A 23,409-nucleotide genomic window follows, 5' to 3' on the forward strand; every position below is an offset into this window, starting at 1 on the left:
TTTGGGTAGTGGTATACGCGGAGCCTCCTACACGCCAGAGGCGACCGAAGCTCAGCCCGGCGTCCTCTCCCAAGGCCGGGCTGGGCCAAGGCCTCCCGGGCTCAAGCATCACACTTGCCAGCCCTCAGAGGCGTGGGTGCACAGGAGGCGCCTAGAGGTACATCACTGGAGCCTCGTCTCGGCAGCCCAACACCTGTGTCTTAGAAGGTCCGGGACTCCCAGTGGCCGCTTGGCCCGAAGTGTCACGCCGCCGCCGCCGCTCGTCTCCCTAGGGACTTCCTGTTGTGGGTCCAGCTGTCGGCCAAAGCGTTTCCACTAATTGTCCTGTGCCCCCTTATCCGGGGTATGTCAACCCGAAGGCGGCGTTCGTGCGGGACGGGCGGAGGCTGAGGCTGGAGCACTCCTCCACCCTAGGCCATTCTCTCATCACGGAGCGAGGATGCTCCACGGCAGGCGGCCGAGTCTTACCCAGATGGAAAAAGACTTTATTTTCTATGAATTCATTCTAAGGGAATCATGTGGGAATTGGAAAAGACTGGAAATTCTGACTTGCTTTCTCAGGGTCTGAAAAAAACAGGAAGAGAAAAGTGAAAACACCACCCCTCCCACTCATTCTAGTTTCTCATGTGTCTGGCCCGGATTAGTAAAGTTTACTTTTTTGAGTTTACTTTTTTTCATAATGTATTCAGATGACAGAATCCATTATGAACTTTGGTTAATGGCATGCAATCACTGAACTTTACATAATTGTCTTTTTTATATAATCCTCTCTTTAAAAATCCAGATATATTTATAATTTAAATCAGTACATTGAATTCCATGGTACCCACTGCAAAACTCAAGGGGGTGGATAGAATGCCACTAGGATTTACATTCACCCATGTGCCCCGCACCTGTCCACCATGCCCTGTCCCCTGTACAGGTCACCACCATTCAGAATTCTGTATTTGTCATTCCCTTGACTTTAAAGAAAAAAAATTTATTCACATATACATATCTACACAATATATTGTTTGACTTTTGCTTAGTTTTTCTCTTTTTTTAAATGTTTTTTTAAAGATTTTTATTTATTTATCTTTAGAGGGGAAGGGAAGGGGAGAAGGAGAGAAGTATCAATGTATGGTTGCCTCTCATGAGTCCCCTGCTGGAAACTGGCCTGCAACCCAAGCATGTGCCCTGACTGGGAATCGAACCGCAATGGTGTGGTTCGCAGGCCCGCGCTCAATCCACTGAGCTATGCTAGCCAGGGCGAGTTTTTTTCTTTTTTTTTTTTTATTGTTCAAGTTTTTTTGCTTGGTTTTGAACTTCTATGAAGATAGTATTGTTTTGGGCCTTTGTTTCACTCAACATACTACGAAGGTTTGTGGGTTTCACAATTCATTGACTTCACAGCTGTACACTACTCTGTTGTTGTCTCCTGTTGTACAACTATACAAGAGTTTCCTTGGGAACGTGATAAAAGTGACTTATTAGGGGTTTGGAATTTCCCTTTATCAGTTTTCAAAATAAGCCCTGGCGGGTGTGGCTCAGTGGACTGAGTGTAGGCCCACAGACGGAAAGGTCTAAATAATACCTTGGATCTCTAGCATCCTCCAAAATTATAAGCACTTTTAAAAATACCTTAATGAATCCATAGATTTTAACATATTTGATATGCCATAACCTATTATAATTATTATTCTTACAGAAGTTCAAATTGTTTTATATTTGGCCTTTTCAAATGGCTCTTTTTACACAGTTGATGCAACTCCAGCGCTGTCCAAGGTCTCAGATCGGCCGGCTGTTTGTAGGGCTCCCCTCCGGTCGGGGGAAGATGATACCTAAAGACCAGCGTCGGAGCACTAAGAATCCTTACTGTAATTGGGTTAGTCATTGTAGACATTTTCAGTGAACTGTGAGGTAACATGTACATATTTTTTATATGAAATGCACCAGGAAGCCATACTGACATCTCCTTCTCCAATTTAGGGCTAAGGGTCTTAACCTCAGTCATCTTATATATCACTCTCATGTTAAAAAAATCTCAATTCTCTTTTTACAGAAATAGAAAGAAAAATCCATCCTTAAATTCATATGGAATCTTGAGGAACTCTCAGTAGCCAAAACAATTTTGAAAAAGAGGAATAAAGTTGGAGGAGTGACACTTACTAGTTTCAAACCTTACTACAAAGCTCCAATAATTAAAACAATGTGCACTGACCGGTATAGCTCAGTTGGCTGGGCGTTGGCCCACGAGGGAAAGGTCACCAACTCGATTCCCGGTCAGGGCACATGCCTGGGGCTCGGGCCAGGTTCCTGGTTGCGGGTGTGCAAGAAGCGGCACATCTACGTCCCTCTCACACATGGATGTTTCCCTCCCTCTCTTTCTCCCTCCCCTCCCCTCTCTTTAAAAATAAAATAAATTTTTTAAAATGTGCCCCCCCCAAAAAAGAATTAAAAAAAAGAAAAAAACTAAATAAACAAAACAATGTAGTACTGGCATGAAGATACGCATCTAGACCAATAAAATAGTGTAGAGTCCAGAAAAATAAACTCCCACACATAACTGAATGATCTTCAGCAAGAGTGCCAACGGTAGGAAGTTTTGCAAATCACTGTTCAATGAAGAAAGGGCCATCTTTTCAATAAATGGTACTAGGAAAGCTGTATTTCCATATGCAAAAGAATGAAGTCGGACCCTTACCTAACACCATATTTTTTTAAAGATTTTATTTTTATTTAATTATCTTTAGAGGGGAAGGAGAGAGGGAGAGAAACATCAATGTATGGTTGCCTTTTGTGTGTCCCCTGCTGGGAAATGGCCTGCAGGAAACTGGCCTGCAACCCAGGCCTGTGCCCTGACTGGGAATCGAACCGTGGTCCTCTGGTTCTCAGGCTTGTGCTCAATCCACTGAGCTACACCAGCCAGGGCAACACCATATTTTTTTAAAAAATTGATTGAAGGGGTAAAATTATAAAACTCTTCAAAGAAGACATAGGGGGAAACTTCATGACACTGGATTTGGCAATGATTTCTTGGATGTGATATAACTGGACTGCATCAAAATTTAGAACTCTTTTGCATTGAAGGAAACTATAAGGAGTAAGAAAAAAAAGCACCCCACAGAATGGTAGGAAATGTTTACAAATCACGTATCTGAGAAAGCTCACTATGCAGAGTATATAAATAATTTTTAAAACTCAACAACAACAAAAACCAAACAACTCAATTTAAAAAATAGACGATCGACTTGAACTGACATTTCTCCATGGACGATATGAAATAGCCGGTAAGCGCATAAAGAGATGCTCAGCAGAATAGCTATCAAGGAAATGCAGATAAAAACCACAGTGAGATACCACATCACACCCATCAGAATAGCTATTGTCAGAAAAACAAAAGCACAAGTGTCGGCAGGCATGTGGAGAAATTAGACCCTTGTGCATCACCGATGAGAATATAAAATGGTGCAGCTGTTGGAAAAGTATTGCGGTTCCTCAAACAATTAAACGGGGTTACCATGTCATTCAGCAATTCCACTTCTGGGCATATGCAAAACAGTGAAAAGCAGGGGCCCGAACAGACACTTGTACATCAATGTCCACAGCATTATTCGCAGTGGCCAAAACGTAAAGACGAGTCAAATGTCCATGGACAAATGAATGAGTCAACAAGATGTGGCACAGGATGGCACATTCTTCAACCTTAAAACAGAATGAAATCCTGTTATGTGCTACAACATGGACGAACTTTGAAAATATTATTCTAAGTGAATTAAGCTAGATGTGAAAGGACAGACATTGTATGATTCTATTTATATGAGGTACATAGAATACTCAAATTAGTAGAGACAGAAAGTAGAATAATGGTCACCAATGACTGGGGTAGCAAGTGCGAATGGGGTGTTACTGTGTGTGGGTACTGAGTTTATGTTGGGGATGATAATGAGATTCTGGAGATGTTGATGATGATTGTATAATAATGTGGATGTATTTAATACCACTGAACTGTACACTTAACATAGTTAAAATGGTTCAAATGGCCCTGGCTGATGTGGCTCAGTGGATTGAGCACCAGCCTGGGAAAAAGAAGGTCACAGGTTCAAGTCTCAGTCAGGGCACATACCCCTTTCCCTCTCTCTAAAAATAAGTAAATAAAAGCTTTTAAAAAGTAGTTGAAATGGTAAATTTTATGTATGTTTTTAAAAAACCCTAAATTCTCAATGACACCAATGATTCATTTGATCTACCTCACATTATATACGAAACACTCTCAGAATAACAATACCAGTTCTACCACCAGTAATGTGATTACTGAAACGGAGCGTAATTTTGCAGTTCTTGTGCCTAGTGATGTGCTTTCTGACACTATTAATTTGATTTGCCCTGCCTAGAATTTTATAAAAATGAAATCATACAACATGCACTCTTTTGAATCTGGCTTCATATGTCGTCTATTGTGAAGGTACCATTCAAAGTTTTTGCTGTTTTGTTACTGAGTTTTTAGAGTTTTTCATACATCTGGATACAAGTCTTAAATTTGCAACACGTGTATTGCAAATAGTTTCTTCCAGTCTGCGGTTCACCTGTTTGTCTAGCTAATGATGTCTTTATAAGAGTAGATTTTTATTTATTTCATAGTTAGTATCTTTTATGGCTCATGCTTATTTCCCATCAAAGAAATCTTTGCTCTCCCTGAGGTCACGAAATTTTTCTCCTGTATTTTCTTCTAGAAGTTTTATAGTTTTATTGTTATAGTCTAATAGTTTTAGTTTTACATGTAGGTCTATAATCAATTTTTAATTAATTTTTGTATAGGGTATGAAGAATCAAAGCTCACCTTTTTACAAATGGATGTCCAGCTGTCTTAGCTTTATTTGTTAAAAAGCCTATTATTTCACCGAATTCTCTTCACTTTGTCACAAATCATTTGACTACATATGTGCAAATCTATTTCTGGGTTACGTTCCATGGATCTGTGTTTTGATATGTTTCTCTTCTTATGCTAATATTGCGCTGTCTTGTGAGTTTCTGATCTCATTCTTCCTTTTTAAAACTGCATTGGAGGCCCTGGCTGGTGTAGCTCAGTGGATTGAGCACGGGCCTGCGAACCAGATGATCGCGGTTCGATTCCCAGTCAGGGCACATGCCTGGGTTGCAGACCAGTTTCCAGCAAGGGACCAGTTCCCGGCAAGGGGCCAGTTCCTAGCAGGGGATGCACAAGAAGCCACCATACATTGATGTTTCTCTTCCTCTCTCCTTCCCTTCCCCTCTAAAGATAAATAAATAAAATATTTTAAAAAAACTGCATTGGCTATTCTAGGTCCTTTGAATTTCTATGATCATTTGAGAATCAGCTTGTCGATTCCTACCATTAAAGCCTGCTGAGACTTTGAGATTCTTTTTTGCATCTATAAAATTGAATCTCATTCTTAAAATAAAAAAAGCCTGCTTAGAAACAGTACGTATTTTTAACTCTTAAACATTGATTGATTTAGAGAGAGAAACATCAATTTGTTGTTCCACCTACTTGTCCGTTCATTGTTTGCTTCTCGTGCATGCCCTGCTGGGAATTGAAGCTGCAACCTTGACATGTAGAAGAAAACCACCCCGTATATGGAGAAACTGGAACTCTTGTGCACTGTTGGTGGGATATAAAATGGCACAGCCACCGTGGAAACAGTCTGGTGACCAGGCTACTCCACTCCTGGGTTTATATCCAAAGGATTTGAAAACAGGGACTCAAACAGATGTGTACACCAATGTTCACTGCAATATTATTCACAAAACCCTGAAAGTGGTAATGAGTCAAACATTCATCAACAGATGAGTGGATAAACAAAGTCTATAGATACCATGGAATTTTATGCATTCATGAATTTTTGACACATGGTACAACATGGATGAACCTTGAAGACATTGTGAAATAAAGGGAAACCTCACTGAAAAGGAGTCACAAGGCCAGTAGGAGGAGCTCTTACACAGTACCACTGAGGTCAACTACAGAACTGTCAATTACAGACCCCAACAGAATTGTCAACAGGAAATAATGATCAATTACAGGCCCCAAGGAGAAAAGATTTACATGGCATCTCCCACAGGAAACCCACCACCCCAGCAACTCCGCTAATGAGAAACCTTCATCTCCCCAAACTGTTGTCCTTCTCCAATGGGCTTTTGTTCAAAACAACTCCTTCCAACTTTCTTTTTTCCCCCTCCATAAAATAATGTTCCCTTCTTTTGTTTGTCCATTTGCTTATGGCTTTTGCTATAGCTTGCTCGTCCAGAATTACAATTCTTTGTAGTTCCTGGGTAAACCATTTTTGGCTGATAAAATAACTGACTTTACGGTCAACATTATGCTAAGTGACATAAGCCAGACACGAAAGGACAAATATTGTTATGATCTCACTTACATGAGGCACCTAGATAGGCAATCATACAGATAGAAAGCAGAGTCCAGATCACCAGGAATTAGGGAGGTGGAATGGGAAATTGGTGTTTAATGGTGTTTAAATGGTGTTTACAGAGTTTATGTTGGGGATGGAGAAAAAGATTGTGGTTATGATTACATAACACTGTGAACATCCTTCATGCTGCTGAATTGTAGATTTATGAGTGGTTAAGAGAATAAATACTATGTTATGTATATTTCAACAAAATAAGAGTTAAAGCTTTGTTAATGAGTTAACGGTCTATGATCTACATGCATTTAAAGATAGAAAAGTATGAGGGCAAGTCAGGACTGGAATCTGCATTTTGTTGTTTTGAAAAAGCGTCCCATTAATCTGCGTCCGTACTCGCTCGCCAGGGCAACAGTGTGTCTCCTGAAATCAACTGGAGGTCCATCTTTCACTTGGTCATTTAACCAAAATTTACCAAGCATCTAATATTGGTTCCAGATGCTGGATGGTGGCGTGGAGAGGACAGGCCCAAACAGAACAGGCCTTGCACTCAGGGAACTCGTGTTCTACTTGGAAAATGCGGGCGATAAAGAAACACATTAAAATGTAATATATCGAGTAGATAAGTGCAATGACAAAGAGCATCTCTGCTCACACGGAATATTGGTCTGAGTCTTTCCTTCCAAGAGCTCTGATTTGGGTTTCTGGGCAATGCTCGCCTGATAAAGTGAGTTGGGAAGCGCCCCTCTTCCGTTTTCTCAAAGAATTTTTGTAGGAGTGGTATTATTTCTTCCTTAATTTTGATAATTCACCAGTAAACCACCTGGACCTGGCAGTTCCTTTGTGAATTTTAATTTATGAATTCATTTTCTTTAGACACAGGACTATTTCTATTTCTTCTTGAGTCATTTTTACAACATCAGGCACAAGTCGGATATTGAAAACACTTAACCATTGTTTGTGGTAAAGACCTACTGGTTTTTCGGTGCTCACCACGTACTGAACACCATGCCCTACCGGCACACCCATCTTCTGCGGGTGCCGCCACTATCGTCCCTGTGACTCCCGACATCAGCTCTCCCCTGCTTCGGCACAGTTCTGAGAGAGGTGGACTGGAGCCGAGGTCCTCTCGCTGGTGACAGGGCAGGTGCGATGGAAGGCAGGGGACGCCTTGAGGGAGATTGCTCAGCCTGACCAGAGGCTTACTTCTCTGAGCAAACGAAACTGGAAAAGGTGGCGTTCGTGCGGCTTGTCACTACTGGAACCAATAAGTAGTGACAAGGATTGAATCTGTGTGGGCGCTTTATTTGGAGGGCTGGCAATCTGAGAAGATGGTGGGTTGTGTACCCTCAAAAGCCGTCTTAACATCTTATTTCAAGCTGACCTTTGCATAAGGAGAAGGGTAGGTAAGGGACTTGGAAGAAGGTGAATTGGGGAAGAGTTGCAGTCCTGCAGTGATTTTCCCAGTATTTCTTTATCTGTTGATGAACAGTTCTTTATCTCACCACCAGCTTCCCCCCGCTGAAACACAATGGCTCAGATACCATCTCCTGGCTCACAGACCTCCCAGAGCACAAGGCTGAATTGCTGGTCAGCTTCCTGGAGCCATGTGGTCATTCGTTCCAGTTCCTGGAATATAGCAGCTCTCCATAAGCATTAATCACTTAAGCCTCTCCACTCAGGTTAAAATCTTTAACTCTTAGATTACCTATCACAAACTCTTAGGGGTATGAAGAGGGGTATTAACTCTTTGAATACCCCTATCACAAACACTTCAAACCCAAATCGCTGGAGCTAATGTAGAAGGGTGGGCCCTTGCTTTTGTCTCTGTGACTCTTTTCTATTCTCTGCCTCGGGCTCTTTTTGACCACAGGAGTCCATCCAGCCCTTGCACTGAGAAGGCCGTAAATGTGAGGAATGAAGACCTTCAGAAGCGACTCTCGGCCAGTGGGAGTGGGAAGACGAACACCCAGTTCCTTGCCCCTGGGTGGGGCTACTCCAGTGAAAGGCAGATCTCCAAATTGTAAATGTTTTTATTTTTTATTGTTTTTCAAACCTAATTTCAAATAATTTTTGTTTACCTGAAAAACTCAAGAAAATAAACTAAAAATCAGTAAGAAAACTAAGTAATGCATCTAGGCAACAAAATTTATATTCAGAAATTGAAAGCCTTCACATACCAAAAAATCCTATTAGAAGGCACAATGGAGGAAAAGGATCTTTAGAGGATCAATGCCAAAGAAGTAAGACATTACTAGGACTAAATTTAAGAAGCTCAAGATTTACATAAAGAAAACTTCAAAATGCTCCGGAGAAACGTACACACACACACACGATACGTGAACAAATGGAAAGGTGAACTCAACAGCACGAAGATATCAGTTCTCCCTTAAGTTTGTTTTTATTTCTTTCTGGACAGGTTCTATTACCCACAGAAGGGATGGGGCTCGGTCCTTGGCTGCTGCCTTCCTCGTGGCTGCAGGGACACTGCTCAGCTCCTCTGCCTTCCCCTTGGCAGGGGTGTGTGTCCCCACCTTTCTCTTGATCAACTTCAGGGCCCTCCTGTCCTTAGAGACCTTGGGCAGCTCCACGGGGTGACAGGGAACAAAGCCACACACCTCTCAGATCATGTCCCGCACAAACTCGGTGTGCTGGGTGAAATACCAGTGGTCACCCTGTGGCCCTTGCTGAGGCCCAGGACCATGGGGTAAGGCAGGGCCAAGGCCGCTGCTCCTCAGTCTCTCCCCTATTCCATTAAAATTATATATATATATATATATATATATATATATATATATATACACACACACACACACACACACATAATCAACAGGGTTGTTGTGTTTTTTTTAGCTAAACAAGCTAATTAAAAAATTCAACATCTCATTTTATTTATTTCATTTTATATTTTTAATATATATTCTTTTTAAAAGATTTTATTTATCTAACTTTAGAGAGGAAGGGAAGGAGAGAAGGAGAGAAATATCAATATATAGTTGCCTCTCATGAATCCCCTGCTGGGAACTGGCCTGCAACCCAGGCATGTGCCCTGACTGGGAATCAAACCCCAATCTGTTGGTTTGCAGGCCCACGCTCAACCCACTGAGCTACACCAGCCAGGGCTAATTTTATTTTATTTTTAAAATACTTTTAAATTTTTCAATTACAGTTGCCGTACAATATATAGTAGTTTCAGGTGTACAGGATAGTGAATACACACATATATAACTTATGACTTCATCCTTTCTGTTAAGTCTAGCACCCATCTGACACACAGTTATTACAATATTACTGACCATACCCCCCCAATGCTATACCTTACATTTCTCTGATATTTTATAATTTGAAATTTGTACATCTTAATTCTTTCAACTCTGCCACCCCTCTCCCAACCCCCTCCCATCTAACAACCATCAAAACGTTCTCTGTATCTACCAGTTTGTTTTCTTTGTTCATTTTTTTATAAATCAATTTTGTTTTATTTTTTTAAGATTTTATTTATCTTTAAAGGAGAGAGATATCAATGTACGGTTGCCTCTCATGGGTACCCTGCTGGGAACTGGCCTGCAACCCAGGCATGTGCCCTGACTGGGAATTGAACCTCGATCCTTTGGTTCACAGGCCCACGCTCAGTCCACTGACCTACACCAGCCAGGGATGTTCATTTGTTTTCAAAGATTTTATTTATTTTTAGAGAGAGGGAAGGGAAGGACAGAGGAAGGGAAACATCAGTATGCCAGAGATACATTGTTTGGTTGCCTCTCACATGCCCACCCCCCACCCCAGCTAGGGACCTGGCCCACAACCCAGGCATGCTCCCTGAATGGGAATTGAACTAGTGACCTTTCGGTCCTCAGGCTGGCACTCAATCCACTGAGCCACACCAGCAAAGGCTGTTCATTTATTTTTTTTTAAATATTTTATTTATTTATCTTTAGAGGAGAAAGAAAGGAGAGAGGAAGAGAAACATCAATGTATGGTTGCTTATCGTGCATCCCCTGCTGGGAACTGGCGTGCAACCCAGGCATGTGCCCTGACTGTGTTCATTTATTTTGTTCTTTAGAAGCCATATATACATGAAATCATATGGTAAACCTCTTTCTGACATTTCTCTCGGGATGATACCATCTAACATCCTTGTTGTTATAGATGGAAAGTTTTCATTCTTTTTCAGGGCTGAGTAATATTCCACTGCACATATGTACCACTTCTTCTTTATCCATCAATTGACATTTAGGTTGCCTCCGTATCTTGGCCATTGTAAATAATGCTTGAATGGTCACAGAGAGATGCATGTCTTTTCCAATTAGTGTTTGGGGTTTCTTCAGATAAATACTAGAAGTGGAATTGCAGGGCCCTTCTTCGTCTCTTGTTATACTGGTATCACAGTTTATTTTTTTCGTTTCTATTTGCATGAAATATCTTTTTTCATCCCTTTACTTTTAGTCTGTGTGTGTCTTCCAGTCTGAAGTGGGTTTCTTGTAGGCAGCATACGTATTTTCTTATCCATTCAGCCACCCTATGTCTTGCAGCATTTAAGCCATTCCATTTAAAGTAATTTTGATAGGTATATACTTATTGCTATTTTATTATTCATATTTTCGATGTCTTCTTTTTCTTCTTTGTAGAATAGTTCCTTTAACTGGTTCCGAATACTGGCTTGGTGGTGAGAACTCCTTTAGCTTTTTCTTGTCTGGGATAAAATGTTTGTAGACATATAGCTCATATATAATTTTACCAAATGCATATATGGCCTGGGATGGTTAATTTTATGTGTCACCATGACAGGGTCTCAGGGTGCCAAGATATTTGATTATACATTATTATTTCTGGGCATATATCTGTGAGGATGTTCCTGTATATTAGCATCGGAACTGGTAGACCAAGTAAACAGCCCTCCCCACGGTGGGTGGACATCATTCCATCTGACAGAAAAGGCAGAGCCCTGGCTGGTGTAGCTCAGTGGATTGCGTGTGGGCCTGCGAACCACACGATCCCGGTTCGATTCCCAGTCAGGGCACATGCCTGGGTTGCAGGCCAGTTCCCAGTTCCCAGCAGGGGACTCACAACAGGCAACCATACATTGATATTTCTCTCCCTCTCTCCTTCCCTTCCCCTCAAAAGATAAATAAATAAAATCTTTAAAAAAAGAAACAAAAAGGCAGAGAAGGAGAATTTGCTCTCTGTCTGACTGTATGAAATGGAACATCAGCCTTCTGTCCTGGGTCTGGAACTTGCACTGGCTCTTCTATTTCTTAGGGCTTCCATCTTGGACTAGAACTTAAACCATCAGTTCTCCTGGTTCTCAGGCCTTTGTACCATCTTTCCTAGATCTCTAGCTTGCAGATCCCAAGGAGGCAAGGACGAATTGCACTGTGCTAATTGCAATGCATAGCAGGCTCTGGATAAACATTTAGTGACTGTTATCAGTAAATGGCTGATTTCAGCAGCCTTCTGATAGGTTATATTCCGGTTTTATGTCCTTCAATCCAAAGACGCTGTTACCATGTAAACTTCCTAAGATGCAGATATAATCATTTTCCACTTGTTTCTTCAATGGAAATCATGCTGGATTGAACACGTGAAAAGGTGTGTATATAAGGATACTCTTTTTGGCACTGTTTGTAATAGAGGAAAATTGTAAATAACTTGAATATTCAATAGGGCAATTGGCTGTGGCAGCCAAGATGCATCTAAACAAAATGCTACGTAGCCATTAAAATAGCACTGTGGAATATTCGGTGACAAGCGTTCACTTTGTGTTGCTCAGGAAACACTGGTCACAGAACGGCGTACATGGGAAGAATTTATTTTGTATTCAACACAGCACAGGAGTTTACAAAGTAGGAGGTGGCAACATTTTCTGGCAAGGGCCATACAGTAAATTCTTTAGGCATTATGGGCTAGAGATTTGTATTTCAGACATAATCATAAAGTTTTAATGTGAAATTGTAGTCAAAGTGAATCAGTGAGGTTACATTCCAATAAAACTATCTGTGAACACTGAAATTTGAATTTCATAATTTTAACGTGTCATGAAATATTCTTTTGTTTTCCTAACTATTAAAATATATAAACATCAGTGATGGCAAAAAAAATACAATAAAAAACCCACACCATTCTCAGCTCACTAGCTGTAGTAAAACCAGCAGAGGGTTGGATTTGGCCAGCTGGCTGTAGATTGCCCACCCCTAGTCTACCAGATGGACACGTCCCTCCAAACGATCTGAAATTAGATTTTTTCTCCTTGTTACTGTGTTTCTGCATGGCTCTTCAGTTCCCCATGTAAATCTTTGCTAAGTAATCCACTCCCAGCCAGACCTGCCCCGAGAACCCTATTTGAAATCGCAGCTTGGCTGCCCAGCTCCTTTACCTTGTTCGTTCTTTTCAGTTTCCCCAAATGCGTATCAGTCTTTAATAAACTAAATAACTTACCTTTAAATATATTTACTTATACTTAGTAAAAAAGTGTAATTTATTTTTAAATATATTTACTTATATCTACTTAAATATAAACCCTTCTTTTTCCTCCTAACCCCCAAGAATGTAAGCTCTATGAAGGCAAGGTTCTTTATTCACTGATGTATTCCAGGCTCCTAGAATAGTGCCTGGCACATAGTAAGAGATTTATTTGTTGTATGTCTGAATGAATAATGTATTGTTTTTTTAACTAGAAATTTAATATACAAAACAACAACCTAGAAAGATTCCGTAAGTCCCTTTATGCAAGGAATGAAATTCACAAACTGGGAAAGACATTGAATTTCCTTCACAGTCCCACCCACTTCTCCAGCTTCCCAAACCTTTCAGACCCGCCCCTACTAACGAGCGCTCGCAGTTAACTCCCAGCGACGTCTCCCACCGCCACTAGAGGACGACGGAGTCCCGCCATCCTCAAAGCCCAAACACTAGTACCAAGCGACCTGCAATGCACCCACGTGACCGGCGTCGCACCCAGTGAGCGTCCCGTGACAGACTCAGCTTTCCCCCAATCATCGGGCACGTTGTGGGAATTCCACCCAGGACTCGGCCCGAGACATAAAACATCCCATCCACCTCCCAGCCAAAAGGGCCAGCCTTCCGCTTCCAAATGGTCGTTGATGAGTCTCAAGGATCGTCGTCTACACTGGTGTCGGAAAGCCTGGGCCTAGAGCGTGCTCAGTTCCGGAAGTGACGTTTCCCAGAGGGGCCGGAAGTGGCAGTGGAGGGAGGGAAGATGGCGGAGGTGGTGAGTCCGGTGCCCGGGGCGGGGCGGAGGGAGCCAGGGGAGGTGGGTAGAACCCGAGGACCCCCAGTAGCCGACCCTGGCGCCGCGCTGTCTCCCCAGGGGGAGATAATCGAAGGCTGCCGCCTGCCAGTGCTGCGGCGAAACCAGGACAACGAAGATGAGTGGCGTGAGTGACGTCGGGGGGCGGGGCTAAGGAACCAGAGGGCGAGGGGCGGGAGTCAACCGAATCCTCGGGAGGGGGAGGTGCCTCAAGAATTCTGGGGCGGGCGGGTCGCAGACACACGGGAGGGGCGTGGCTTGTAGCCGCTTCCAGATGGACAAGGCGGGGCTTGGAGAGGGGCGGCGCTTAGTGACTAACGGGGTTGGAGGGAGAGCTTGTGCTGGGGCGTTGGAATCTGGCCTAAGAGTGGAGTTCTTGGCGTAGGAGGGTGGAGCCTCATGGTCTGACCCTCCTAATGCCCCTACGTTGTTCGCACAGCCTTGGCCGAGATCCTGAGCGTGAAGGACATCAGTGGCCGGAAGCTTTTCTACGTTCATTACATTGATTGTGAGTGCTGGGCTAGGGTGAGGAGGGGCTGCGGGGTGGGATGGGGGTTGGGGGGCGTCTGTGGCATTCCTTTCTGAGCCATCCTCACTGCTGCAGTCAACAAACGCTTGGATGAATGGGTGACCCATGAACGGCTGGACCTGAAGAAAATCCAATTCCCGAAGAAAGAAGCCAAGACCCCCACGAAGAACGGACTTCCTGGGTCCCGCCCCGGCTCTCCAGAGAGAGAGGTGGTGAGTAGGTCCCCTACTTCACCTCTTCTTTCTTGCCTCCTACTTCTGTCACCGCTTGGTCTCAGTGGCTCCTGGATGGGTTTGAGGCAGCACTTCCCTACCCTGGCTTCAGCTCGCAAAGGATGGGGACCAGGTTGCAGATGTAGCTACCAGAATCTAGCAGCTCTTCCCATGTCCTTGAGAGGGTGGGGTTTGATAACACCATGCTAAGGGGCTCCTACTCCCCTTTCCCATCCCGCCACCATCCCCACCCCAGAGGAAGACCCTGGACCTATCTCTACAGCCGGCCTCCGCCCAGGCCAGCGGGAAGACCTTGCCAATCCCGGTCCAGATCACACTCCGCTTCAACCTGCCTAAGGAGCGGGAGGCCATTCCCGGCGGTGAGCCTGACCAGCCGCTCTCCTCCAGCTCCTGCCTGCAGCCCAACCACCGCTCAACGGTACCCTCAGCCATTCCAGGGACCTTGCTTTCCTCTCAGGTCCCACGTTCTCTACCCTCTGACCCACCTTTCTTGGTTTCTTTCTGCAGAAACGGAAGGTGGAGGTGGTTTCACCAGCAACTCCAGTGCCCAGCGAGACCGCCCCGGCCTCAGTTTTCCCTCAGGTGAGTCCTCCAAACCACCATTCTTCCCTTCCTGTCTTCTCCCTTCTGGTAGCCTCTTTCAGACTCTCCTAAAAGGCACCTCTTCTGTTCCTACTGCCTCACCTACAGAATGGATCAGCCCGCAGGGCCGTGGCCGCTCAGCCAGGACGGAAGCGAAAATCAAACTGCTTGGGCACTGATGAGGTAGGTCTGGGGTAGGGGGAAGCTGAGTGAAAAGCAGAGGTTGTAGACGGATTGGAGTTTGTAGTGGCTAGTTTAAAAATAACCAGCAGGTGGTGGGCAGCTGTGGCCGCGGTGGTGGGATCAGGAGCTAAGCAGAGCTGGTTCAGGTCAGTCACCGGGTGATCCTTCCCAAGTTTTGAGTGAAAACTTTCTTTCAAAGTCTTGGTCTCTTTATCTGGAGAGTGGGGATTGTAGCTCCTGCCCCATAGGGTTGCTGTTAGGCTTGAACAAGGGAACCTATGGCGGGGGAGGCTATGTGAGCCATCGTCTCCTGTGACCGGTACCTTCTGCTGGTCCTGGGCAGGACTCCCAGGACAGCTCAGATGGAATACCATCAGCTCCGCGCATGACTGGGAGCCTGGTGTCTGACCGGAGCCACGACGACATCGTCACCCGGATGAAGAACATTGAGTGCATTGAGCTGGGCCGGCACCGCCTCAAGCCGTGGTACTTCTCTCCGTACCCGCAGGAGCTCACCGCGCTGCCAGTCCTCTATCTCTGCGAGTTCTGCCTCAAGTACGGCCGTAGCCTCAAGTGTCTGCAGCGTCACTTGGTATGAGGGGTCCCAGGTGCTGTCCTACGAGCACCCCAATCCTTCTCCCACCCTGACCCTCCTGTCTTCCTCAGACCAAGTGTGATCTGCGACACCCACCAGGCAATGAGATCTACCGCAAGGGCACCATCTCCTTCTTCGAGATTGACGGGCGTAAGAATAAGGTCAGTGGCAGAGGGACAGTGGGGACACCTCAGAACTTGGAGCGTGACGTCAAATGATCAGCTTCTCGCTCAGGAAAACACTGACTGGCCTGGCAAACAAGTTGGCGCGCCCCTTTCTTTCTGAACTCCTGCTGAAGGGCAGCTGCGGGGGGATGCGACCAGGGTTAGGTAACGCCTCCACTCTCGGAGAGCTCAGTCCAAGGGGGAGACACACACACCAGTGGACGCACAGATCCCAGTGTGATAAGTGTCATGGAGCATGACTCTTATTGTTAAGTGGGTTAGTAGGACCCAGAAGTAGTCAGCAAAGCTTCACAGAGGAGGTGACTTCTGAGCCTTGATACAAAGGACGAGGTGGGTAAGGGACTCCCAAGCAGTGGAGTTCTGAAGGGCAGGCATGGCTGTTCAGAGGTCGTGGGCGTCAAAGGCAAAGACTCTTCTGGCTGAAGGGCAGAGAGGATGAGGGAAGGCTGTTACAAGGGACAAGGCTCAGGTGGTGCAAATGAGGTCACCCGGGGAGTTAGGGACACCCTAACTTTGGGACTTCAAAATCTGCTTTAGTCTGCCCTGGCTGGTATGGCTCAGTGGATTGAGTACAGGCCTGCGAACCAGAGTCACTGGTTCGATTCCCAGTCAGGGCACATGCCTGGATTACAGGCCAGGTCCCCAGTTGGGGGTGTGCAAGAGGCAACCACACATTGATGTTTCTCTCCTCTTTTTCCCTCCCTTCCCCTCTCTATAAATAAATACAACCTTAAAAACAACAACAACAAATCTGCTTTAGTCTGTGGCTGTGGGGAGAAAGGATTAACGTGGGAGGGATCATTGAGAAAGAGATTCCACCTTTCTTGGGGCCTAGAGGGTGGTAAAGGAGATGTAGTCACCCTGAATGGCAAGGGAGAACTCAGGCTTGGGTACCAGGGGAGCTGGAGAGGAAGATGCTGTTTTACCCACTGTTCTGTGTTAAATGTAGACTTGGGCATGTAGGTAGCAGTGCCCGGCAGGTAGTTAAAAAGTCATGTCTGCCTTGGCTGGTGTAGCTCAGTGGACTGAGCACAGGCCTATGAAGCAAAGGGTCACTGGTTCGATTCCCAGTCAGGGCACATGCCCTGGTTGTAGATCAGGTCCCTAGATAGCGGAATGTAAAAGGCAGCCAATCAATGTTTCTCTCACACTTTGATGTTTCTGTCCCTTGCCCTCACTCTAAAAAGTAAATAAATATATATTTTTAAGATCTTATGTATTTATCTTTAGAGGGTAAGGGAAGGAGAGAGGGAGAGAAACACCAATGCATGGTTGCCTCCTGTATGTACCCCACTGGAAACTGGCCTGCATGCAATCCAGACATGTGCCCTGACTGGGAATCGAACCCTGCGATCTTTTGGTTTGCAGGCCCGCACTCAATCCACTGAGCCACACCAGCCGGGGTGTAAATAAATATTTTTTAAATTTGATTTCTAGTGGGAAGGGAAGGGAGAAAGACATAGAGAAATGTTGATGAGTTGCCTCTTACGTGCCCCCAACCAGAACCCAGACTGCAACCCAGCCATGTGCTCTGACTGGGAATCGAACCGGCAACCTTTTGGTTTGCAGGTCGGTGCTCAATCCACTGAGCTACACCAGTCAGGGCAAATAAATAAAATATTTTCAAAACAATTTAAAAACAAAAAAGTCATGTCTGAAATGCAGGATAAATTGTGTGCAGAGGTAAAAATAACAAGATTACTAGGGTTTTGAGGGGGGGGTGTCAGAGGAGCTCCTAGAGTTATCTTTTGAAACTCTAGAACTCCTTACTCAGTCGTCGACTCCTGGTCAGTTCCCAGGAGGTGCTACTGCAGGCGGAGAAGTTGTGTTTTTTGATAGCCGGCTTCTCAGACTGTTATGTGGGCACAGCTCTCATCAGCTTTGGTCAGTCTTGGGGACACATCACTGTGCAGACTGTTGGCAACTACAGCAGAGGGCAGTGGAGGGGCCCCAGGGCATGTCTGTGGGCTGCACGACACTGAAGTAGCCCTACCTGGGCAGCAGGGACAGCCTGCCTGATGGGGTAGGTCAGGCCTTAGGGAAGAACACTCATACCTCTTGGCCTGGGATACAGAACAGCTCCTGGTTGACCCTGGCTCAATGGCCATGCTTGAGGCAGGGGACCCAGAGTGGTGACAGGCCTTTTCCTTTGCAGAGTTATTCCCAGAACCTGTGCCTTCTGGCCAAGTGTTTCCTTGATCACAAGACACTGTACTACGACACAGACCCTTTCCTCTTCTACGTCATGACAGAGTACGACTGCAAGGGCTTCCACATTGTGGGCTACTTCTCCAAGGTGAGTGCTTGCCTGGTCTGGCCCTCAGCCCTACACTGGGCCCGGTCCCTTCCCTCCCACTCACTGGCTCCCCTCTCCCAGGAAAAGGAATCGACGGAAGACTACAATGTGGCCTGCATCCTGACCCTGCCTCCCTACCAGCGTCGGGGCTACGGCAAGCTGCTGATCGAATTCAGTGAGTACTTATGCTCACGGCCAGGGGCTCTTGTGGGCACCTCACGTGGGTGTGCCAGGCTGCTGTGATGCTTGGCTCTGGCTGTGCGCCCCAGTTACCTCAGCCAGAAATCCCCAGGGGGGGGGCTCTTCCAAGATGCTTTCCTTCTCAGGGTACCTGCCCTGCCTGTCTGCATCGGGTTCTCAGCCCTTCACTGCACCTCGCTGAGGCTCTAAGTATCATCCAGCTTTCCCCAGATTTGACTCACTTGTTCCCACCCGGGCCCTTGGGCAAAAGCAAGTGAGCCACTGTGGTTCACCTGTTCCTGAGCGAGGATTGGTGGCTTCCTGAGCCTGGCAGACAGCCGACATTCAGACGGCAATAACCTGGTGCGGCCTCCCTCTCGGGAGCAGGCCCACACCTTTCTTCCCTCTCAGGCCTGCGTCTCCTAAATTCAGAGTCCCCATGAGATTTGCAACCGGGGAGCTCTGGGTGGCAGCAGCCCTGGACCTGTCCCTACGGCTCCCTTTTCTGACTTTCCAGTGAGGCAGAGGAACCCCACCCAGGCTGTCTTGTTGCTTCTATCCTAAACCCTTCATTGTTTCACTGTTCTTAGCTTTTTTAAAAAAAGATTTATTTACTTACTTTTAGAGAGGGGAAGGGAGGGAGGAAGAGAAACATCGATGTGTGGTCACCTCTGAAGCACCCGACCAGATACCTGCCCGACAACTCAGGCATGTGCCCTGACTCAGAACTGAACCGGCAACCCTTTGGTTTGCAGGCTGGCACTCAAGCCACTGAGCTGTGCCAGCCATGGCTCATGGTTCCCAGTTTTAATAAATGTATTCTCAAAAAACCACACCGTTAACTTAGCAGAGCTATAAGCACTGACTCTCAGATACGGCCCCAGTTCCTTGCATCCAGTTGGTCTGGTCTCATCTGTCAGGAGCTCTTCACAGCCCCAAGGCTCCCTTCTGCCTCCCAGCCTCCCACCTCCATTCTGCTCAGCCCAGCGCTCACTGGCATGAGCAAGTGCGCTGGAAGATGGGGAGGGAACCTTGGCTGTTTGGTGAAGAGACAGAAGTGTAGCTTGATCAAGGTCATAGTCCACTGAGAAATTTTATTGGTAGAACGATGCCAAAATGGGGTCACATCTTTAGGAGGCCCTCAGCCTGGTAAAGCGTGCAGATGTTTAGTGAGGTCTTAGAGCGCAGGCTCAATGGAGAGGGGATGTAGGCAGGGCTACCAAGTGCACTCAGTTTGGTGGACAGGGCGTGTGGGTGTTAGGGGAGGCACTGAGGAGGCCCGTGTGGTGTCCCGTCGGTCACACACTACAGGCCCAACGAGAGTAAGTGGGGACCCCACGTGTCCCCTTCCTCTCTCCAAGGCACCAGCCTCTCTGTGCCTCTCATGGAGTTGCTTGGTGGAAGTCGTGAGATTAGGCAAGAGGGCAAGACTGGCTGATAAAGATAAACCAAAGAGGAAAGCAGCACAGGCTGTGGTGCAACATGAAGCAGTTCTGACTGAGGGCGAGGACGGGTTTCTACTAGCAGAGACATCCGAGGGCTCTGGGGGGACGAATGAAGACTGCCTAAGAGACACGAAGCCATGTAGGCTTTCCCAGCGCCTGAGGTCTCTCCAGGAACTGCCTGTGGAGGTGGTCATTAGGCAAGAGGGTGGGGCAGTCAGAGTGGGAGGGGGAGAGGGTGGGGGGCCAGTCACCTGCTGAGGGGAAGTGCTTTGGCGCTCTTTTCTGCAGCCTCAACCACCTGGTCCAGCCAGTCTAGTCTTGGAGCGGCTAGCACCCTCAGGTCACAGCTAGGGGACCTTAATCGACTATAAGAATCCAAGCATCTCAGGTGTGACGCAGAGGTGGGGTCTGCCCTCCTCCCCTCCTTAGATGCCCGGGCACAGAGTGAGGTGACAGGGAACTGGAGGCCCTCTCTTTCCATGAACCATTTTTCTGCTGCCCCCACCATATCTCTGAACACTGGCTCTGGAGCACCCCTCACCCCAGCTGATTGTAGCTTCCCCTGTCAGTGTACGCAGTGTCCGCCACTGTGCTTGGCATGCAGGTGAAGAGTGGGTACTCGGTAGTCCTTTATGAGGAAACTGAGGCATAGAGCAGACGAGCCCCACACCCCAGGTCACGGAACCACCGCACAGCAGGACACGGCTGGGAAACAGGCAGTCTGCCTGTGAGGCTGATGATCTTAAGTACTGGTGTCCGAGGCTGCGGCCCCTTCCCCCTTCCTTCTCCACTGCTGTAGGCTATGAACTCTCCAAAGTGGAAGGGAAAACGGGGACCCCTGAGAAGCCCCTCTCGGATCTTGGCCTCCTATCCTACCGAAGCTACTGGTCCCAAACCATCCTGGAGATCCTGATGGGGCTGAAGTCTGAGAGTGGGGAGAGGCCACAGATCACCATCAAGTAAGCTTGGCCACACCTCCCTGGGGCTGCAGGGCCTTCTCCTGGGCTTTCTCCCTCCGGGGCTCCCGGGAACCCGGGGCAAAGAAGGCCCACGGGGGACCTGATCTCTGCCCTCCTACAGCGAGATCAGTGAAATCACCAGCATCAAGAAGGAGGACGTCATCTCCACTCTACAGTACCTCAACCTCATCAACTACTACAAGGTAGGGAGGCAGGCAGGGGGAGAGAGGTGTGTGCGGGGGTGCCGAGTGCATGCCCCGCTTGGGCTCACGTGCTCTGTCCCACCTCCCGCCCAGGGCCAGTACATCCTCACGTTGTCAGAAGACATTGTGGATGGGCACGAGCGGGCTATGCTGAAGCGACTCCTCCGCATTGACTCCAAGTGTCTGCACTTCACTCCCAAGGACTGGAGCAAAAGGGGGAAGTGGTGACCAGGCAAAGGCCACGGTAGCACCGACACAGCCGGCAAAACTGGAGCTGACAGCCCATCCTGTCCCCAAGGGGGACCTAAGGGAGATGGGCCAGGCTGAGGACAGTTCCACAAGGAGAGGACAGGCCTGGTAGGGGCTGGATGGTGTCCAGCGCCAACGTGAGCTCAGGGCTCAGGTCATGTCTAAGGTCAGCCGGCTGCAGGCCCAGGCCTGCTGTGAACCAGGGACCAGAGGGAGCCAGGTAGATGTGTACAGTGAGATGGGGTTGTGGGCACTCTGTACAGAGGGTCGGTGTCTATAAAAAAATTTCTTTTGTAAAGTAGGGGTGGGGTGGGTACTGGCTGCAGATTTTGGCCTCTCTCCCCTCCTCTGCCCCCTGGCAATAAATTGTTTCCATAGGCCAGAGCCACGAAGGGTTCTTGTGGGGGGAAGGGCAGTGCCGCCTTAGGGCTCCAAGGTGTGGGCAAACTCGGGTGCAGCGAGGAGCTGGTTTATTAGAGTGATGGAATCGGTGGGTCAAAAGTGAAGAGCTGGTTTATGGGGTGAGGGGATCAGCGGCTTTGAGTTTCAAGCTCTGGTTCTCAGTCCCCCGGCACCTGTGCATGAATCTGCAAGAGGAGTCACCTTTAGTGCTGGGTTTCTGAGATGTAGCAGCGGGGGGACCCCGGTACTCCTGGAGAGACCCAACTGCTGGGAATGATAGCCCCTTGTAGACAGGCCAGAGGGAGCTACGCTTCCCTTACCCAGTCCAACCTTCCAGCCAGAGCCGGGCTCCAACAGCCCCACTGTGTTCTGAAACTACAGCCTCAAATCCACTTAGGGGCAAGCTTCCGGGCAACCCAGGAAATGAAGCTATAGTGGGTACAGATGGGCCTGGGAGGAAGATGGTCCGTCTGTCTACTCACCGCTGCAGCAAGGCTGGGCCAAGTTAGGGCCGCATGCACTTTGGCATCGGGGCCAGGGCGGGTCTCCAGGCCCCACACGGTGAAGTGGCTGAAACTGCCTGAGGCTCTGATAACTCGGTCCTGGGAAAGGGGCGCGGATCAGCCTTGGGGCCGCTGCTCCCGCCCACACCCCGTACCAACCCTTTCCCCCTGCGCTCACGAAGTCCCGCTCCAGGGCCGCCTCCGGGGGTTCCAGCAGCTCCTGCTCTTGTTCGTCATTATCTGACCCCTGCGAGAAGTCCTGCTTCCCCACCACCTCTTCCTTCTCTTCCATCCTCATCACATATCCCACGAGGCCGGGCGGCACCTCCACCTCCTCTCCCCGCAGACTGCGGCCCCGAAACGACACTTCGAGTCCTGAAGGAAGTAGGCGCAGGGCATCAGTGAGGGCCTGATTAGGCCTACAGGGCCAGCCCAGTGGCGGCTCTCGCGCTGTCGCCCCATTGGACCACGATTCCCGGGAGCCGTCGCGCCCACTCTCGTCGCGCCCACTCTCGCGTAAGAGAGCCCGGCGCCAGTGTGCAGGGGCTGCAGGGAACCGTAGACCGGATGCTAGTGCTTACCTTCGGGACCCTGTCGGATGGCCGGGGTGAAAAAGCTCCCGACGGGGGCAGGCCGGTTAACCGGGATGTCACAGGGTAAAAGGTGCAGCGTGGCAGGGGTGGCGCTGCGCAGAGTGTCGAGGCGTAGGTGGACTCGGCGCTTCTCGACGTTTTCCTCGTCGCTGCTCTCCATCCTCTGCTGCTATCCCCTACGCCGCGGGCTATGACCAAATGTGGTGTGTAAAGCACTCGAAACCAGTCGGAAGGCCCCAAACAATGCAGCTCAGAGCCTCCTGGGAAGTGTAGTCCTTCCTTGAGGTTCATGGGCAAGCACCGCCTTCCTGTGTTCAAGACTCAGCTTTTTCCTGGCTGGTGTAGCTCAGTGGATTGAGCGCGGACCTGCGAACCAGACGGTCGCGTTCAATTCCCAGTCAGGGCACATGCCTGGGTTGCAGGCCAGTTCCCAGCAGGTGACGCACAAAAGGCAACCATACATTGATGTTTCTCTCCCTCTCCCCTTCCCTTCCCCTCTAAAGATAAATAAATAAATAATTTTAAAAAAAAGACTCGGCTTTTTTTCCTTGAAATATTTTTCAAGGAAAATATAGTATATTTTTAAAATTAAAAATATATTAAAATATAGTATATTAAAATA

The 23,409-nt window shown here is 47.5% G+C and overlaps 2 protein-coding genes across 10 annotated transcripts; one reads left to right on the forward strand and one right to left on the reverse strand.

Moving 5' to 3' along the window:
* Window positions 1-5,225: 5,225 nt before the first annotated feature.
* Window positions 5,226-23,000, reverse strand: RNASEH2C (ribonuclease H2 subunit C). 4 transcript variants are annotated; one of them, XR_005067465.1, is made up of 5 exons: window positions 22,776-22,997; window positions 22,373-22,569; window positions 22,174-22,293; window positions 19,768-19,998; window positions 5,226-5,235 (listed from the first exon to the last, which is right to left on the reverse strand). XR_005067465.1 is itself a non-coding variant. In XM_037053226.1 (4 exons), exons 1-4 carry the CDS (start codon window positions 22,945-22,947, stop codon window positions 16,215-16,217), a joined length of 651 nt encoding a protein of 216 aa, XP_036909121.1. In that variant the 5' UTR covers window positions 22,948-23,000; the 3' UTR covers window positions 16,167-16,214. The 4 variants fall into 4 exon arrangements, 3 of the variants coding, with proteins under 3 accessions (XP_036909121.1, XP_036909122.1, XP_036909123.1); XM_037053226.1 differs by lacking the exons at window positions 5,226-5,235; window positions 19,768-19,998 and adding an exon at window positions 16,167-16,376 and having other exon boundaries at window positions 22,776-23,000; XM_037053227.1 differs by lacking the exon at window positions 5,226-5,235 and having other exon boundaries at window positions 19,508-19,998.
* On the forward strand, window positions 13,415-21,671 carry KAT5 (lysine acetyltransferase 5). Of its 6 annotated transcripts, none has more exons than XM_037053220.1 (14): window positions 13,415-13,611; window positions 13,711-13,777; window positions 14,090-14,158; window positions 14,255-14,391; window positions 14,648-14,830; window positions 14,920-14,994; window positions 15,103-15,177; window positions 15,521-15,769; window positions 15,844-15,933; window positions 18,113-18,253; window positions 18,335-18,428; window positions 20,678-20,837; window positions 20,959-21,040; window positions 21,134-21,671. In XM_037053220.1, exons 1-14 carry the CDS (start codon window positions 13,600-13,602, stop codon window positions 21,266-21,268), a joined length of 1,569 nt encoding a protein of 522 aa, XP_036909115.1. In that variant the 5' UTR covers window positions 13,415-13,599; the 3' UTR covers window positions 21,269-21,671. The 6 variants fall into 6 exon arrangements, with proteins under 6 accessions (XP_036909115.1, XP_036909118.1, XP_036909116.1 ...); XM_037053223.1 differs by having other exon boundaries at window positions 15,686-15,769; XM_037053221.1 differs by having other exon boundaries at window positions 13,417-13,611; window positions 14,675-14,830.
* Window positions 23,001-23,409: the final 409 nt, after the last annotated feature.

This window comes from Sturnira hondurensis, unplaced genomic scaffold (genome assembly GCF_014824575.4).
Source record: "Sturnira hondurensis isolate 20B ecotype Veracruz unplaced genomic scaffold, ASM1482457v3 Scaffold0007797, whole genome shotgun sequence".
NCBI classification, from domain to species: Eukaryota; Metazoa; Chordata; class Mammalia; order Chiroptera; family Phyllostomidae; genus Sturnira; species Sturnira hondurensis.

What these genes read in the sequence shown, in the direction of transcription:
- KAT5 (XM_037053219.1), top strand. Translation starts at nt 13,600, where the DNA reads ATGGCGGAGGTGGTGAGTCCGGTGCCCGGGGCGGGGCGGAGGGAGCCA. An exon ending in AGCCCAACCACCGCTCAACG is followed by an intron (nt 14,831 to 14,919) that starts GTACCCTCAGCC and finishes TTCTTTCTGCAG; the next exon opens with AAACGGAAGGTGGAGGTGGT. An exon ending in ACTGCTTGGGCACTGATGAG is followed by an intron (nt 15,178 to 15,520) that starts GTAGGTCTGGGG and finishes GGTCCTGGGCAG; the next exon opens with GACTCCCAGGACAGCTCAGA.
- RNASEH2C (XM_037053226.1), bottom strand. Translation starts at nt 22,947, where the DNA reads ATGGAGAGCAGCGACGAGGAAAACGTCGAGAAGCGCCGAGTCCACCTA. An exon ending in CATCCGACAGGGTCCCGAAG is followed by an intron (nt 22,570 to 22,775) that starts GTAAGCACTAGC and finishes TACTTCCTTCAG; the next exon opens with GACTCGAAGTGTCGTTTCGG. An exon ending in GGCCCAGCCTTGCTGCAGCG is followed by an intron (nt 16,377 to 22,173) that starts GTGAGTAGACAG and finishes TCTGCCCTTCAG; the next exon opens with CCAGAAGAGTCTTTGCCTTT.